The sequence below is a fragment of the Littorina saxatilis genome, linkage group LG8, assembly GCF_037325665.1.
Source record: "Littorina saxatilis isolate snail1 linkage group LG8, US_GU_Lsax_2.0, whole genome shotgun sequence".
NCBI classification, from domain to species: domain Eukaryota; kingdom Metazoa; phylum Mollusca; class Gastropoda; order Littorinimorpha; family Littorinidae; genus Littorina; species Littorina saxatilis.
The window spans coordinates 66,163,423-66,182,892 of record NC_090252.1 but is presented as its reverse complement, the minus strand read 5'-3'; the positions used below and the strand labels follow the sequence as shown (position 1 = coordinate 66,182,892).

The 19,470-nt window shown below is 43.1% G+C and overlaps 1 protein-coding gene across 1 annotated transcript; it reads left to right on the top strand.

Moving 5' to 3' along the window:
* The first annotated feature begins 934 nt into the window (after positions 1–934).
* On the top strand, positions 935–12,697 carry LOC138974197 (B-cell receptor CD22-like). Its single transcript, XM_070346911.1, has 8 exons — positions 935–1,020; positions 3,203–3,469; positions 4,779–5,042; positions 7,924–8,220; positions 8,718–9,023; positions 10,699–11,025; positions 11,534–11,668; positions 12,333–12,697. The coding sequence occupies exons 1-8, from the start codon at positions 969–971 to the stop codon at positions 12,461–12,463; spliced, it is 1,779 nt and encodes a 592-aa protein (XP_070203012.1). The 5' UTR covers positions 935–968; the 3' UTR covers positions 12,464–12,697.
* Positions 12,698–19,470: the final 6,773 nt, after the last annotated feature.

The window sequence follows — 19,470 nt, the reverse complement described above, 5'->3', positions numbered from 1 at the left end:
CAAGAAAAGAATTGGAAAACTGCAGGGAATAGTAGGGAGAGTTTTCTTGGAAGGAAATATAGGTGAAAGGACTGGTAAGGCAGAAATAAGACAAAAGAAGAGAAGAAACAGAACCGTTAGTCGCCTCTTACGACATGCTGGGTAGCATCGGGTAAATTCTTTCTAGTCCCAACCAATATGGGACTCCCCCTAATCCGCGGGGGGTGACGCGCAAGTCAAACCACACGGTTGTTAAAAGGTCAATTTCTCAAATGTATATTTTGTTTGATCTTATCATGTTTACTTCACCTCATACTACGTGTGACAAACTCAAGAAACGCTCATTTTGTTTCTGAAATAAAGTATTCCAGGTAGTACACACATATAGACTTATTTCAAACGGCTGCGACTATGAGTATCTCTCCTGACGTATTCATCATCAATGGTGGGGGATGGGCGTTTGAAGGTACTATACCCTATACACAGTTTTTGACCCAGAGTAGGGGGTTGGCGTTTGCTCGATACTGGCCGCTTACAAGATATTTTACGATACTTACATCTAGAGAACGTCTTCCCAACTACTTGCAAATCCATGCAAAGGAATGGCATTGCGTTACATAATTAGCACAATCTTAAGCATTAAAAAGAAGACAATGATTGCAGTTGACGTGAACAATTGTCTGCGAAGAAGTGATTATGACTGTGAATATTGTTTCGTTCCTGATTTTTAAATGTATCGACTCTACTTACATACTTTGTTGTTCATCAAGTAGTTCCTGTGAAGACCTTGACTTATTCCTGACCCTTCTAATAATCATCCTACCAACCCCTCCCCCTACACCCCACCCCTTCACACACACACACACACACACACGAGAACACGGACGATCTACGTCGTTCTACAAATCTTGGCCCAACGCCAAATACAGACTATTGAATTACAGCTGCAAGCCGACAGCGCGCATTTCAGCGGCAGCCATGGTGCAGAAATGACACACCTAGTACGTGTGTCAATTTTCTGCATTCTCCGATTATTTTCGGGTAAGTTGACATTTTGTTTATGTCATATATCGTCTTAATGCTTCATATCGTTTAGTAAGTAAATTGAAAAAGTAATTCTTTACTAACAACTAGCCCGCCGTCGGTCACAAACAGCTAGGTTGGGACAGGATAGGAATATTGATTTTTTTTCTCCCATTGCACTGCATTAGAATTCAGTTTTTTATGCTGTCTTTGTAACAACGTTCAGGTATGAGATTTCCTTATTATTTAAAAAAAAAACACGTTAAAAACGTACAATTCTGATATTCGGAACTATGTTTGGGTTGGTCAAAGCGTTCGACGGGGACACAGACGACGAATGGGAGTTGTGGGGCTGAATGTAATGTACCACACTCTTTGTCATGTCATGTTGTAAACAGTCTTTTTTTTTTAGCACACTCGAATCATTGCAGCTGTGTTGAAAGCACTTTTGTCCATTACTGGCTATGCGCTTGTTCGGCCGAAACCCAACCTTGCCTTTATTGTCACCCTAGTTCCCGAGAAATAGAACAGTGTGTTAACTGAGAGGATCGAATTATATTCAAGATGCACCAATAACGAACTTGTTCAGAACCTTTTGTAGCACTCGCTTCAATTTGGTGCGCGCGTTCGCAATATGTCAAACATGACAGCATGGCTGCTTTTATCACAGAGTGGTATGTTTTAATACAAATGTGAAGGTGCACGAAACTGGGCCAAACATGGCGGCAGAAGGGCTTTGCTCTTTCAAGGGTGGTTTTGACAAAAAATATACAAATGTACACCTCGAAATGTATGTTGAAATATCGGCCAGATAATGAACATTTTTTTCACAGTAGTTTGAATATTCAATTCTTATGATCTAAACTTATTTTGTTGTGAACAAAAATTGGTTGTTATGGTCACCAAATTGAGGACATGCAGTGCAAACCTTCTTCAAAGAACTAAAAGGCAGGTTTTAAAAAGTCTACAAGGCCGAGAATCCCTGACTTAATTGCAGAAGATGCCGTTCTACATGTGCGAGTACTTATTATGCCTTTCTAAAGTGCCTCTAATTGTTTACGGGGACCGATCGAAAGTCCACGTAGCGTAAGTTACGTTTCATGTCCAAAATCATCACAATCGTTCTTTACTACGTGCATAAACACATAAACATCATTTTCGAGCCGTCCTTTTACATTAATAAGAGGGTATACTTGTATGATGAACACTCACACTTAGTGTGTATGAGACATCTCCACAGAGTCACTTGCAACAAGAAGCCAGAGTAATAGTCTTTCCTCTGATTAGTATGTGATCAGATTGTGTCTTACAAAACGTCTTTGAAGTTTGACATTATCCACAAAAGTGAAAATGACATGACGTAACACAATTTTTCTGAAATGCAAGGCGTCATGACACTCTTACGTGCTGCAGTCAAACAAGCTATTTACTTGCTGTTTAACAACTTCCAATAACTTCATAATTCCCTCAGAAATACTCTGCTGCGTGCGATTAAGCTGTTTTTGCCATTTGTTGCACAAAAAGTGCCTTTTTCTGTAGTGCACTTTTCAAAATATTTGGGCTACCTTGCCTTAAGTACTGGAATGCTCTTACTCTTTTCCGCGCAGGAGTATCCGAAATCAACGCTCACACATTTTGGCACGCACCAAATGGAACGACTAGAAACTGTCCTTTCTGTACTACTGATAAAGGAAATGAACACCATGTTGTATGTGTGTGTTCTATTCATTGAGATCTTCGTGCGAAATACAAGAAAATCTCGAAATCTAAGCCGCTGCAACAACAACTTGTGTATTCATGTGGTAGTAATGAGAATAGTGTGATGAACAACTTCAGCAGATGTGTGTTCTTTATGTCACAGAAGAGACAGACCCTTGTTAATCGTGTTCAGTGATATGTCATCAGTGACACGGGTTTAATGTATTTGTTGAATTTTATGCGTGACTAAAATGTATGAATGTGCACACTATTGCTGTTTTTTTAACCACTATTATAAGGGGCTGTGGCCTTAGAAAGTTAAAGATTTGATCTTGTTCTCTCTCTCTCTCTCTCTCTCTCTCTCTCTCTCTCTCTCTCTCTCTCTCTCTCTCTCTCTCTCTCTCTCTCTCTCTCTCTCTCTTTGACCTTGTTGTACAGGGACGGCAACTTAGACTATTCTTCTTTGAGCTTACAAAAGTTTGCAATTGGCCTTTTGTTTCAGGCGTCTACGCCCTGGAACCGGAGATAAGCTGCAATAATCCAATAGTAGGTGAAGGGGATTCTCTAACCTGTCAATGCAAGGCGAAAACATCTCCCGGCACTCCGTTACCCAACCCTGGCCCACTGCTGTCGTGGCCTGGTTACTCCAACACGTCCGTTTTGACAGTGGACAGTGTCCGGCGTGAAGAAAACGGCAAGATATTTACTTGTGTGATGGTGCAGCAAGGAGTGGAGAATAAAACAGCTACACACACACTGCTAGTTGCATGTAAGTGGATTTGGTTTTAAATTGAATGCGATTTAGCTTCAATTTATTTGACAAATAATGAGGACGTGAACAATATTTATCCCCCCCTGTGCTTCTTTCTCTCTGTAAACTTGTAGGGCTAGTTATTTTTCGGTAACTTACCCAACAACCAAAATCACTTACCCAACAACGGGCCTGAATCCTCGATAGCTCATGGGTAGAGACTGTACACATTGTGGATCTACTTTTTGCGACTCAAAAGTTCAGAACACTCTAATGTACAAAAGATACATTTCTGGAGCAAACAATACAACCATACCGTATTTAAACCAGCAACTACAGACTTGAACACATGAATCTCCATATAAAATCCATGAGTTTGGTTGTTTTCTGAATTCAGATCTGCCGTGCACAATCGTTTATCGCTAGCAAGATTCCAAGGAAAAGTAACTCTCATACTTTGTCTAGCGACACGAGTAGTTCCCCTTCCAGATTTCGGCTGCACCGACAAGACTGCAATCCGACGGTCAGTTTTCAACAATATTTCATTTTATAAACAGATCACACGCAATCAATTGCAAACATTTAATCAACGTAAAGAACATGCAGCGGTTTCATACACTATTTTGCCCCAGAAAACTAAACTTCATACAGTTTTTAACGTTGGAACACGGGTGTAAAACTTCGTCTGCTAGTCACATTCGAAGAAAGAACATTTCCTGAGCGATACCAAAACATGAACAGAACACACACTATCTGCCTTTACCGCCACAGCAGAATGACAACATAACTGTGTACTTGATTTTAGTTCAAAACATGGAAACTGACAAGAAATGTTAACAAAATTGAATGATTTGCACGGAACTATACAACCGCGCATTAATCGATCGCCTGCGCAGGTAGACTGGTTGGGTGAATATGATTCGATCAAACTTTCGCACAAAAACTCCTCTTTTCTTTGAATAACTGAAGAAAGGAGGGATAAAGAGGTTACATACCTCGTCTCAGTGATTATCAAAAATAATGGTCTCAGTTCGCGGTCATGAAAAAGCTCGCTGAAGCTCGCATTTTTCATGATCCGCTAACTTCGACCATTATTTTTGATAATCACTGAGACTCGGCATGTAACCTCTACGTCAATGTATTTTGAACGAAAATAATGGTCTCTATAATGGAAGTCTTTGATGCCTCGAAATATCTGTTTTGTCCCTTGCAGGAGATGAAAGTCATCAAATACTCGTATAAAGAGCGAATGCCTAGAATGTAATACAATTGCACGTCAGTTAAGAGCACGTGACTTTTCAGCACTTAGTATTTTATTTTCTTGCAGATGGACCCTCGTCAGACGACCCACAAATCAAGTGCGATCATTCTTCGTTGATAACTGACGGAACAAAGAAGCTTACACTAACATGCGAGGCAAATCACACATACCCAACTCCACACTACAGCTGGGGCGGATTATGTGCATCCAACACAGATTCCTGCACGTGTCAACCGCGGCTAAACCAAGATGGAAGCAAAGTGTTCTGTACGGCAATAAATAGTGTAACTGAGCTACATTCAACTACCAGCTACACAATAACTTTGAGGTGTAAGTATGTTGCGGTGTGGCGGTATGAGCAGGTTGCTCTGTAAGAATACCTTGTCCTTTCTGTGTAACTTATTTGGTTTTGATCTAATACAGTTATCCAAGTAACGCAGGCCATGAAATACCCCAACTTAGAGGTCAGAACGAAATCAGTATCCAGGAACTTTTTTCATGCGTTAATAATTTCATGTCTCCTCACCATTGTTTTCGCGATTGTTTTTGCCTATGAGGCACTCCTGTTTCAAAATGTTGGCAAACTCGTACAGCAATGTTCTCTTTTGTTGATGAAACTTCTGATTTGTGTATGCACACCTGCACTTTAACATAGTGTTCTTTCTTTCTTTCTTTATTTGGTGTTTAACGTCGTTTTCAACCATTCAAGGTTATATCGCGACGGTTAACATAGTGTGAGTCGACCTGGAGCTATTAGGTGACAAGAACAAATGCTTGACCTTTGCTATGTTATGTCAGAGTCTACCATTATTTTGGAGATCACAATTTCACTGCATAATATTTTTTTATGGTTTCCCATAAAACCATTTATGTTCTGAATTTGTTTGTGCTAACAACCCAAGGGAGACAACCACTTCACACAATCATACTATGAAACAAGCCAACACTGTGATTGCGGATGTTGTCGCTGGATCTACCCAGCGACTGCATTTTTGAGAAAACCAACGTATTTATACATATCATCAATCAAAAATGCATACTGTTTAGCACAAAATTGTTCGGATACATAATCATCATGTAGGCAACATGTTATTATAAAGTACCCGAAATTGTGAGAGTATCCGGTCGACTAGATGGACAATTGCCTCCCTTATTATATCACACCGGTGTAGCAGCCTATTTTGAAGCAGCCCAGTTTGACCGGGAGGTCATTCTGGGCTAGCCCAGAATGACCTCCCGGTCATTCTAGGCTAGCCTATTTTGACCGGGAGGTCATTCTGGGCTAGTCAGTTTTGACCCCCCTCTAGTCAATTTTGACCCCCCCTGCAAACTTAAGGAATGAGTACATTAAGACGATTAGAAACAATATTTATGCATATATGTATATAACTACATATATCTAAGGTTTGAGGGGGGGTCATTCTGGGCTAGCCCAGAATGACCTCCCGGTCAAAATCAGCTAGCCCAGAATGACCCCCCGGTCAAAACTGACTAGGCCAGTCAGTTTTGACCCCCCCTTCAAACTTCAAGAATAAGTACTTTAAAACTTTTTAAACCGAAATGAATGTAAATGTGGACAATATTTGTTAGAAAAATGATATTATAACAAACAAAACAAAAACCCTTAACTTTTTTTCAACCAGAACAAAACAAGTTTCGACGCTTCCCTTCAAACTTCAAGAATAAGTACACTAGGACCTCTTAAAACAAAACATACGCATGTATGTATGCATCTATGCATCTCCCCAGGTTGGGGGGGGGTCAAAATCAGCTAGCCCAGAATGACCCCCCCCCCCCCCCCCCCCGGTCAAAACTGACTAGGCCAGTCAGTCTTGACCTCCCTCTCAAACTTCAAGAATAAGTACTTTAGGACCTTTTAAAACGAAATATATGTAAATGTGCACGGTATATGTTGGAAAAATGATTTTTAACAAAATCGAAAAAAATCCAAAGAAATTACTTTAAAAAAATAAAAATAAATTATACAAAGTTTCGACACTTCCCTTCAAACTTCAAGAATAAATACACTAGGACCTTTTAGAACGAAATGTACACATATATGTATGCATCTATGCATCCCCACAAGTTTTTTTTTTTGTTTTGGGGGGGGGGGGGTCAAAATCAGCTAGCCCAGAATGACCCCCCGGTCAAAACTGACTAGGCCAGTCAATGACTGCCCCCCCCCCCCCCAAAAAAAAAACACTTGTGGGGATGCATAGATGCATACATATATGTGTACATTTCGTTTTAAAAGGTCCTAGTGTATTTATTCTTGGAGTTTGAAGGGAAGTGTCGAAACTTTTTATAATTTATTTTTATTTTTTTAAAGTAATTTTTTGGGATTTTTTTTTCTCGATTTTATACATATATTTCGTTTTAAAAGGTCCTCAAGTACTTATTCTTGAAGTTTGAAGTGGAGGTCAAAACTGACTGGCCTAGTCAGTTTTGACCCGGGGGGTCATTCTGGGCTAGCTGATTTTGACCGGGAGGTCATTCTGGGCTAGCCCAGAATGACCCCCCCCCCCCCCAAAACTTGTGGAGATGCATAGATGCATTCATTTATGCGTACATTTCGTTTTAAAAGGTCCTAGTGTACTTTTTTTTGAAGTTTCATAGGAAGCGTCAAAACTTTTTTTTTTTTTTTAATTTTTATTTATTTTTATTTTTTTTTTAGATCATTTTTCCAACAGATTTTGTGCACACATACATATATTTCGTTTCAAATGGTCCTAACGTACTTATTCTTAACGTTTGAAGGGGGGGTCAAAACTGACTGGGGGGGGTCAAAATTGGCTAGCCCAGAATGACCTCCCGGTCAAAATCAGCTAGCCCAGAATGACCTCCCGGTCAAAACTGACTATGTGTGAAAATGGCCTGTTACACCGGCCTTCTCACACTCAATACTAGCTGCCTTACAGTCACCTGGCAGCAGGTTAAATGCAACATTATTTACATCACAATACACACTGGGGACCAAGTTTCCCCTCTTTTTACATCACTGGCGGTAAAACGCCACCAACCAGCGAGCAGAATTGCTTGCTGGTACCGCCATAACCAGTATAGACCGACTTAAATTACAAATTACAAATCTATTTTAAGTCACCCAAAATGCCCTGTGTTTTTGTTCTTGGTGTTGTCCATATTGCTGGTTGTTTGTTTGTTGTTGTTTCTTTGTCTTGTTCGCAGCCTATTGTTTCTTAAATGCGTACAGATCCGCCGACGGAAGCCCCGCGGATTGTCGCAGACACCAACAAGACAGTGCTGTCATCTGGCGACAAATTAACCTGCACTATTCGCGGAGGGAAACCTGCGGTCACTTCTGTCAACTTTTACTGCACCAACCCCATCCTGCTAGCTGACATTGTTGGAGAGAACTCAGCGTCCAGCTCTATCATTGTGGATACCACCGGTGCAGCGGAAACTCCCACAGTCTGTCATTGTTCGGCTGTTTGGGAGCCGGATCGGAGCCTTTACCAAAACAGTACCAGCCAGGAGTTTCTTCTGGAATGTAAATACTTATGGTTTCTATATTATTTATGAAGGGCATCAATAAAAACAAAGAACAGGTAGCTATTTCTAAGGCAGTGACTTCCCTCTTCACTTGCCACATTAAAGACAACTATACTATTACCTGTGCCAAATACTTTCGAAATAAGTTTCTGCAAAAAAAGGCACTCCTCGTCGTGATAATGACTAAGTTAGGAGAGATACTCATAGTCGTAGCCGTTTAAAATAAGTCTATGTGTGTACTACCTGGAATACTTTATTTCAGAGAAATAATGGGCGTTTCTTGAGTTTGTCACATGTAGATGGACAGATAGAAGGGGAGAGAGAGAGAGAGAAAGAGAGAGAGAGAGAGAGAGAGAAAAATAGAGAGAGAGAGAGAGTGATACGAACAATGACACGTTATGGGATCACTTAATATCAGTTATGCATTTTGCACTTGTGTGTGTGCGTGTGTGTTTGTACACTATGCACATTTTTGTTAATGTTCACCACATGCAGTCAAGGCGACAGTGACCAACTTCACGGTGAACGAGACAACGAAGCTCACAGTGACAGAGGACGAGGAGGCTAGTGTTGTCTTCTACTGTGAGGCCGCCGCCAGACCAACCGCTGGGGTGTCACTGCTTCACCAGAACAAGACGCGTTTGGCTTTTTCCAGAGCAACCAATGTCACCGGGTTGAATCATTCGAGAACCATGTACAAGCTTTCGTCTGTGCGATGTGAAGATACCGGTGTTTTCCTGTGTGAGGCTGACAACGGACTGTCCACGCCCAGCGAGAAAAGTGTTCACCTCGATGTGCTCGGTAATGTTTTTGATGACATGGGTCGTTTTGGAGATATAAGAGGGGAGAGGGGGGTGGGGAGTAGATAACACACTCCGACGAGACTTTGCTCTCGCTGTCAGATCCCAGTTTTTTTTTTGTTTTTTTTTTTTATTTCCTTACACCTGTTCCTTGTCCCGGTGTGCTCTCACGCCGCCCCGTCCCTGCACTCACTGTTCCATCCACATCTGAATTTCGTTCCGCTGCCAGACTTGTCGATTTTACAGACGCTCCAGGGGGGGGGGGATGTCGGGTGGTTGCGGTAGGCTACCCTCGGAAGATGACACTGCACTTCTGCTGAGTCACTTCGACGGTGTTCAGTAGTGGGTCTGTCCCGAGCTAACGGACGCAGCCCACTACCTACTATGCCCCCTACTAACGACATTGACTGCTAAGTCGCGGAGCCAGACTGAGTGAGGGTCCCCTCCAGAGAGCAGACCGCCACCACGTCCCTCCGTCGACCCCCCAGAACGTCACACGTTGAAGACTGACAGCAGAAGTACTATTCAGGGAAGGATGGAACAGGAACACTGAGACCAAGGTCACCATGAGAGCTCCGGGCATGAAGGGCCACAAGAGCAAGGACAATTTATAATTTTGGATGATTAATGAGATGAGGATGATTATAATGATGATGCTATGGATTTCCAATTTGGTTTGAGACTACGTGACAGGGCAGCACTCTACGCTTACTGTCATAATATATCCTGGTGTCAACCAGGCTCGAGAACTGCCGCACCTGCGGTGTTGGTCAGGTAAACAGAACCTGAGCACCCTCAAAGTCGCATTCGTTAAGTGAATGACACTCGGCTGTGTGATTCCAGCCTTCCCATAGGAACCATAGCACTTCCACTCTGGGTAGGAGCCGACCGTAGCCCGAAAAACCCACATGACCCTGATGGGATTCGAACCCACGACCTCCCGGCCCACAGCCCGATGCGCTAACCACTGCGCTGCGGGGGCCGGTCAGATCCCAGTTTTAGTGTGGTCCTCTTAAAAATAACTTTGAAGATATCTTGACTATTTTAACCCCTTAATTTCTGTAGATCATACATGTAAGGGAATGTACTTGTGGTATTTGGGGGAATTCGTGTTTGTATAATTAAGAAGACGACCAAGAAGGTAGTTATTGTGTTATATGTCTTCTTTTTGGCTTGTCATGAAGCATTTTGATACTTATTTTTGAATTTTCTGATGTAATACTGTGTATGAGTGAAGAGGTAATGACAGAAAGGAACTATCTGGGAGAGTTGCTGAGCAAATGATCGCCTAACCAGACTACGTTTCAGCTATAGGATTTCATAAATGACATAAGGCTGACATTTGTCAGGGCGTTGCTGGAACTAGAACTAGAAGCCATAAATATGGGTGTTTGACTGTTGTTTTACCACTGCATGCCACTGTTGAATACTTACTGAATACTGACCTTGCAATATTAGTTTCAAGGTCAGCGTTTGTTGTCTACAGAAGATAAGATCTGTTGTTCTTTTTTCCTGCTGATAATGTGTTGCTTTATGTCAGCATAGTATGAACTCATGTGTCCTTTATCTGAACATAAATGTTGTTGACCTTCAACCAATTCTCTTCTTAATGTGTTGCTCTGTACGTGTGTCTCTTTACCTTTTCTTTAGTGTTTTCTTGTCGATCTACGTTTCAGGCCGACCAAGGCTTTACACTATTACAAACAACACTGACCAGACACCAGAATTGACAGAGAAGGGTGTTGTGATTACTCTCGTTGCCAACCCGGTTCCTGATGTCTTAAACTGTGCTGCTTACGTCAGCCTGGAGCCAGGAGAATTAGAAGACTGTCATCCCGACATTGAGTTTAAATTACGCTGTGAGCAGAAACCTTCTATGACCTATTTGGCGACCTGCAGCGTACATCCAGTCAACGTTCCTGAAGAGTACGTTGGTCTTTATAACCTATCCATCTCCAACGGATTGGGGAGCTACAATTTTTCCTTCGAGGTCCGACAGGCTGGTACGTCCTAATTCCCCTTTCTATCTCATACAGTTCATATGTTGAATATGTATTGGTCAGCTCTTCCGTGACAATCATCATGGTCAATCATCCGATCTTATGTCGAGACATCTAAAGCGTTTCTGTTATCCTAGCTCTCAGAATTAGTCCCTCCTGATCAACTTCTGTGACGTTATCAAGCGGCGATGTAAATAACTGTCTCTCCAAGAAAAAGAGTATTTTGTTCTGGTAGACCTGTTTGGGTTAAGCCGCTGAATTGCCGGGGGGGGGGGAGGGGGGTGGGAAGAAGATAGGGCGGTATTTTTATTCATTTTTGAAAGTAGATACAATTTTAATTTCCCGATTTCCCCTCCACACAAAGGGTCAAGGTTTAGGTACGCATCTGTCATAATTTGCTGAACATTTCAGATCAGATTTTTGTTAGTTATAATTTCACTTTTAAGATTTATGTCGTTGATACAAATCGTTTGGATTTGTTGATGTTCTTGATGAACGTTTGTTCAAATAGTTACACAGCCAGGGAATTCTAAAGATGAACCACATCTTGTTGCCGTCTTCGTCGTGCTCTGGATTCTTCTTATAATCACTGTCATCGCCATAACCATTTACGTTCAACAGAAGAGGAAACAACGGAATTCGTCTGGTGAGCGTTGTGCAAGAGTCTGTAATGTACGGACGTCGACACTTGCTTATTTTCAGATTTTTAATGACCAAAGTCATTAATTAATTTTTAAGCCACCAAGCTGAAATGCAATACCAAAGTCCGGCCTTTGTCTGTTCACTTAAAAGACCGTTGGGTCGAAATATTTGTGAATCTATTGTTTTGTCAATAAAAAAACCGTTCCAACAACCTACCTTTCTTGTTTTTTGATAGAGATTTTTACGTCAATTTTGAGGGGTATCAGAACAAAAAGCGCTATATTTCAGCAATCACTTGGTGGATGGCTTCGAAACTTTTAGAATGTTTTACCAACTGAAAATACGTACTTCGGGTAAAATGTGGGATAGTTACAAGTATTCGTTCAGATGTTACGCAATGTTCCGGAAAAGTTGTTAATCCCGTCATAAGATTGTTCACTTGTGTTCAAAAATATCATGAATTCGCATGTGTACAGACACATGATTGATACTGGTACTGCCAAAGTTTCATTTCCGTGTAATTAATGACGTACATTTTCTAGTCAGGTAAAGCATGCAATGCAATTGCAAAGGATTGCTGTCTTGAATTTTATTGCGGTATACTTACCACTGCGCGAGCAGAGATATTAATTGCTGCCCACGATGACTGGTGTGTTTGTGTGTTTCAGAAGAATGTGAAGAGGCCAAACATCCTGAACTACCATTATCTGATGACTCGCTATCTAGATGTTCACATGAAGAGGAAGGACAGCAGATAACCACGCCGACTTTTTATGTTAGCAACATAGAGAGTACTTGAAATTGAGATTGTAAATGTAATTAATGAGAAAGGCAAGGAGAGTGCTTGCTAAATGAGGACAACCATGAGACCAAATCCAGCTTATAAGTCTACTTCTCACTGAGAACCAAAGTGTGTTTCAAAACAAGGATGCACCGATGCTATCGCTGAATTATATGTACAAAATGTGACACGATGTTTAATAATTACGAAGAGGAAATGTGTCTATAAAAAATAAATTGGGTTTGAAGCGTCTGCGTGCGTCTTTCGTGTATCGGTACGCATGCAAGAATTATTCTTCAGGGGAACAGTAGCACACATGTGGGCATGAGTGTGATACTTTTGCACGCATCTCGTCCGAGGTTCATGCTTACATTTTGAACAAACAGTGAAAGAGAGGTGATGAACTTTTATTTTAACTCGGAGACATCTGACAGCATCAGTTATACCTGTCTTTTTAGACAAAAGTCCGGCATATAGCCTCCTGTTACAGCCCAGAAAAAATCTGTACATAAGCTAAAATAACATATTACGCGACCGTGCAAGTAAAACATATCAAGAGGAAATGAGACACATTCGCTCAGCCTCTTGCGGAGATACTTACAATGTTCGTCACGTCCGTTGGAGGTCCAAAATATGCTTGCGAGTGACCAGAAAATGAACGGGGGCGCGTAATACATCGTCAAAATAAAAATGACGTCATTTGTAAATACAGCGCAATTTTGTCCCCTCTCTCTCTCTCTCTCTCTCTCTCTCTCTCTCTCTCTCTCTCTCTCTCTCTCTCTCTCTCTCTCTCTCTCTCTCTCTCTTATTTATTATTACTGTATGTTTGATGTTTCTATGATTCTAGTCGGGCGCACGCGTGAATATGTGTTTGTGTGAATGTAAAGGGCACATTGTAAGATTAAGCCTATGGCCTAAAATGTCTACCCTTTATGTGAATAAAATGTTCTAAGTCTAAGTCTAAGTCTCTCTCTCTCTCTCTCTCTCTCTCTCTCTCTCTCTCTCTCTCTGTCTCTGTCTCTGTCTCTCTCTCTCTGTCTCTCTCTCTCTCTCTCTCTCTCTCTCTCCTTTTACATATCATAATTATGTGATGTTATGCGTATTTTTTTGTGTATCTCTTTTTTGTTTGAATAGGTGAATTACACATTGATAATAGGATTTTAATTTCCCTCTAACATGTTTTATTTCCAAACTATATGTGGTTTGGTTTGCACAATAATCCAATTCAGTAATAAATCATGATACTGTTAGCAATGAGAATACTGGTGTGTGTTTGTTATTAAATTTTATTAAAGAAAACTTGTTGTTAATACAATACTTTTGTCGTTGTGTGATTTTTACTTGAATGTGTATGTACTGCGTGCTGTCGGATGTTTCACATGACGCAGTGAAGACTTGAAATGATTGGGCATCAAAATTAAGTGTAAGTAAAAGTTTGACACTTATGCTCAATGTAATCTCTAAGTTCATTATAAAAATAGGTTTGAAAGATATCTGTAGAAGTCATTATTCTGTGGCTACCTTCACTGTGACTGGTGTAACATCCAACACCAACCAGTTGACCGCCTTTGTTTGTCAATGTATCATTAACGCTGCTTTCAGAGGTTAGATTTATTTCATCTGAAACACTGACATAATACCTACTCTTTCAAACAACAACAATAAGGAAGGAATTATATCCTCAAGTTTGTGTTTGTTGTTCTGTCTCAAGTGTCCCATGTTATATAGTTAAGTTCTTGCACAGCATCATGTGATCTCTAGTCAATGTATTAACGCACTCTTTCGTGTCAGACAGACTTTCCCACGAAATGTTACTTTATTCAACCCATGAACTTCAATATGGCGTCAATTACACTTTCGTCATACCAGATCACAATGTCTCGTCACAAAGCAATATACGAACTTGAGCAAACATTCCCACACACACGTTGGACACTATTCTCTTAATCTCACCAGCATTGATGTCATCAGAGTGCCACCTGAAGGTAGAGCGGTGGATTCATCGTGAAAAGATTACATTAAATTCTCTTCACTTATACCCAAGTAATTGTCAACAAACTCTGCCAAAAATTCCATATGCAAACAGCAATAAATTACCTACAATTCCTTCAGCAAAGCGTCCAGGTCCTAAAAATTAAACAAAAGTATTGCTACGCGGTACTAGCCATTCCCCAAGACAAATCGACGCGGTCAAGGACCGAGGGGTTCCGCGGTACTAACCAGCCAGGGAATGGGTGGTAGCAAAAAACAACATACCGAGTCAAAACTAGAGAACTAACAAACTTAACGTTTGTTGCAGACGTTCAGGGAATAAACAGTACCCCCATTTTTTTCTGATCTTCTGTTGATGACTTGTTCTTCTCGATGAAAAAAAAGCCTCTCAAAGTCACATTGTATGCAGAAATCTGTATGATTCTGAACCAAATCGAATCATCTTGCCTCAACATGACTGTGACCGTATATTGTTGTTGTGCATAAGCTAAATGAAAGTATAATGCTACCTTACAAGTACACATTATCAGAAGTCAATGTTTAGGGACTGAGTCAGAGGCCCTTTTGTGGAGACACTCGACGTGCTCGTCTCGCTGACGCTGTCCAAAAGACGCTTGCCGAACGACGCGGTCTATTAGGCCTTTCACCGGATATGCGGGGTGTCTTAACTTAGATGCCATAGCAGAGCTATCCAGCAGTACTTCCGACTTTAGTTTGGGGGTGGGGATGACCACAGACCCGTCAGTGCTGTACACCAAACCGTCCGCCACCTCTGTGACGTCACAAAGCGAGCTGAGCACCAGCGCGTCCGCCATGACTCTGGACACGACCTCCTTCACGTCCATGACCAGCGATAACGTCTTCCTGGCGGATGCTAGATGACGGTTCCCTGACGGATGCTAGATGACGGTTCCCGGACGGATGCTAGATGACGTCTCCCTGTCAGATGCTAGATGACGTCTCCCTGACGGATGCTAGATGACGTCTCCCTGACGGATGCTAGATGACGTCTCCCTGACGGATGCTAGATGACGTCTTCCTGACGGATGCTAGATTACGTCTCCCTGACGGATGCTAGATGACGTTTTCCTGACGGATGCTAGATGACGTCTCCCTGACGGATGTTAGATGACGTCTCCCTGACGAATGCTAGATGACGTTTTCTTGACGGATGCTAGATGACGTCTCCCTGACGGATGCTAGATGACGTCTTCCTGACGGATGCTAGATTACGTCTCCCTGACGGATGCTAGATGACGTCTTCCTGACGGATGCTAGATGACGTCTCCCTGACGGATGCTAGATGACGTCCCCCTGACGGATGCTAGATGACGTCCCCTTGACGGATGCTAGACGACGTCTCCCTGACGGATGCTAGATGACGTCTCCCTGACGGATGCTAGATGACGTCTTCCTGACGGATGCTAGATTACGTCTCCCTGACGGATGCTAGATGACGTCTTCCTGACGGATGCTAGATGACGTCTCCCTGACGGATGTTAGATGACGTCTCCCTGACGGAATTACATCGACCGGTGTTGACCAGTTGAAATGCTTGCGGCAGTAGACGGAGACAATGAAGGCAAAAGGACAGACTTAACCACAACGGAAGCTGCATTGTCCTGTGTTGACCAATTGAGCTTCTGCAGGCTGTGCATAGTTTTTAAAGTCGGTGATCGAGTTCTGGGCACACAAAAACAATGCTCCGACAAAGAAGCGTTCGTATCATTCTACCCCCCCCCCCCCCCCCCCCCCCGAAATAGCTGTATAAGGTGAAGCGTGTGGACCAAACAGAAAGCGTGTGGACCAAACAGAAAGCGTGTGGACCAAACAGAAAGCGTGTGGACTAAACAGAAAGCGTGTGGACCAAACAGAAAGCGTGTGGACCAAACAGAAAGCGTGTGGACCAAACAGAAAGCGTGTGGACCAAACAGAAAGCGTGTGGTCCAAACAGAAAGCGTGTGGTCCAAACAGAAAGCGTGTGGTCCAAACAGAAAGCGTGTGGACTAAACAGAAAGCGTGTGGACCAAACAGAAAGCGTGTGGACTAAACAGAAAGCGTGTGGACCAAACAGAAAGCGTGTGGTCCAAACAGAAAGCGTGTGGTCCAAACAGAAAGCGTGTGGTCCAAACAGAAAGCGTGTGGTCCAAACAGAAAGCGTGTGGTCCAAACAGAAAGCGTGTGGTCCAAACAGAAAGCGTGTGGACCAAACAGAAAGCGTGTGGACCAAACAGAAAGCGTGTGGACCAAACAGAAAGCGTGTGGTCCAAACAGAAAGCGTGTGGTCCAAACAGAAAGCGTGTGGACCAAACAGAAAGCGTGTGGACCAAACAGAAAGCGTGTGGTCATTCACCTTGACCAGTGCAATTACGATAATCGTGATGATTGTCAGTGGGTTGGTTTTGCATGCACAAGGTAATCTTGATCACATCCTTTGTTTCTTGAAGCATGTTCACGGTTGTTGTTTTTGTCATTCATATTTGACTAATTCTGAATATTCAGCCTTTTGACTTCCAAGTGCAATTGTGGTTTCAGTCTCATAACCTGGCAGCATATGTTAACAGTCGTGAATTAAAATCTGAGTTGAAAATGATGTTAAGTTGGGAAAGAAAGTATGAAACGTGTGCCCAATAACCAACTCACCTGCACTTCCTTCCAGCAATTACAGGCGAACCAGCGATTGCTAAAGAACAAGACGGACTCTTTATTCATCAATCACACTGCTAAACAAGTCACGTATACCAACCAAATACAGGCGTTTCGTCAACGATGTTTGATACCGTAAAGCGCGCTCACCATGCAGGCGTTTCGTCAAGCATGTTTGATACCGTCAAGCACGCTTACCATGCAGGCGTTTCGTCAACCATGTTTGATACCGTCAAGCACGCTTACCATGCAGGCGTTTCGTCAACCATGTTAGATACCGTAAAGCACGCTTACCATGCAGGCGTTTCGTCAACCATGTTTGATACCGTCAAGCACGCTTACCATGCAGGCGTTTCGTCAACCATGTTTGATACCGTAAAGCACGCTTTTGCATGCAGGCGTTTCGTCAACCATGTTAGATACCGTAAAGCACGCTTACCATGCAGGCGATTCGTCAACCATGTTAGATACCGTAAATCACGCTTACCATGCAGGCGTTTCGTCAACCATGTTTGATACCGTAAAGCACGCTTACCATGCAGGCGTTTCGTCAACCATGTTTGATACCGTCAAGCACGCTTACCATGCAGGCGTTTCGTCAACCATGTTAGATGCCGTAAAGCACGCTTACCATGCAGGCGTTTCGTCAACCATGTTAGATACCGTAAAGCACGCTTACCATGCAGGCGTTTCGTCAACCATGTTTGATACCGTCAAGCACGCTTACCATGCAGGCGTTTCGTCAACCATGTTAGATACCGTAAAGCACGCTTACCATGCAGGCGTTTCGTCAACCATGTTTGATACCGTAAAGCACGCTTACCATGCAGGCGTTTCGTCAACCATGTTTGATACCGTAAATCACGCTTACCATGCAGGCGTTTCGTCAACCATGTTTGATACCGTAAAGCACGCTTACCATGCAGGCGTTTCGTCAACCATGTTTGATACCGTAAAGCACGCTTACCATGCAGGCGTTTCGTCAACCATGTTTGATACCGTCAAGCACGCTTACCATGCAGGCGTTTCGTCAACCATGTTGGATACCGTCAAGCACGCTTACCATGCAGGCGTTTCGTCAACCATGTTTGATACCGTAAAGCACGCTTAAGCCTATGTCCCACTATCACGAATATGTTGGTGACCCACAACGAGTAAGTACGATTTTGCGACTACGAAGTTTTGCCACGAATGATTTCAAAAAATCGGCCGAACAAGAACGAGGTACAACGAACCACAGCGACCTCTGCGATTTTCTCCAAGAATCCCAAATCGTTGTAGTTCACCGTCAAAATTCGTCACTGTGGGACCTAGGCTTTACCATGCAGGCCTTTCGTCAACCATGCTTCGACTAACGAGGCTTCCCTCCTCGAGAGTTGAGTCCGACACCGTAGACGTTAATTCCGCGACGCCATAAATGCCACGAAATACGTCTGACGGAATGTCTTCAGAGGCAACCAGCCCCTCCAACCTTCCCCTTGAAGCCGGGCCTGTGCCTTTGGTGCTGGTGGGTGAGTCTATGGATTGCCTGGGAGTGTTTGCGGGAGGGTTAGGAACTCCGTGGTTCGCAGGGGCGCTCCTCGGCCTCCTTCTCTTGCCCCGCCAGTATGCTGAAGCTGCTGTCAGGAAGACCAGGATAAAAACGGCTGCCATAGTTACTGCCACGGTCATGGAGGTGAGGTCGGCTTGGCTGCTGGTGGTGATGGTGGAGTCGTTGATGATGATGGTGGTGTCGTTGTTGGTGATGGTGGTGGTGGCGTTGTTGTTGGCGTCGGTGTTAACCTCGTCCTTGTCTGTTGGCTCTGACGCAGTGATAATAATAAGAAGAAGAATAAAGAACACTCATTGACGCCGCTTCTCATCAGTGCTCACAGCAATGTGCAATACCGAAGCCAAAGCGCACGCGTGCACACACCCTCTCAACACACACACATACACACACCCTCTCAACACACACACACACACACCCTCTCAACACACACACACACACACCCTCTCAACACACACACACACACACACCCTCTCAACACACACACACACACCCTCTCAACACACACACACACACACCCTCTCAAAACACACACACACACCCTCTCAACACACACACACACACCCTCTCAACACACACACACCCTCTCAACACACACACACACCCTCTCAACACACACACACACCCTCTCAACACACACACACACACCCACTCAACACACACACACACACACCCTCTCAACACACACACACACACACACACCCTCTCAAAACACACACACACACCCTCTCAACACACACACACACACACCCTCTCAACACACACACACATCCTCTCACCACACACACACACACCCTCTCAACACACACACACACCCTCTCAACACACACACACACCC

Excerpts from the sequence above, each read along its gene's own strand:
- LOC138974197 (XM_070346911.1), top strand. The coding sequence starts at position 969 with ATGACACACCTAGTACGTGTGTCAATTTTCTGCATTCTCCGATTATTT. Across the intron at positions 8,221-8,717 it reads CCAGGAGTTTCTTCTGGAAT|TCAAGGCGACAGTGACCAAC; the intron begins GTAAATACTTAT and ends CACCACATGCAG. Across the intron at positions 11,026-11,533 it reads CTTCGAGGTCCGACAGGCTG|TTACACAGCCAGGGAATTCT; the intron begins GTACGTCCTAAT and ends TTGTTCAAATAG.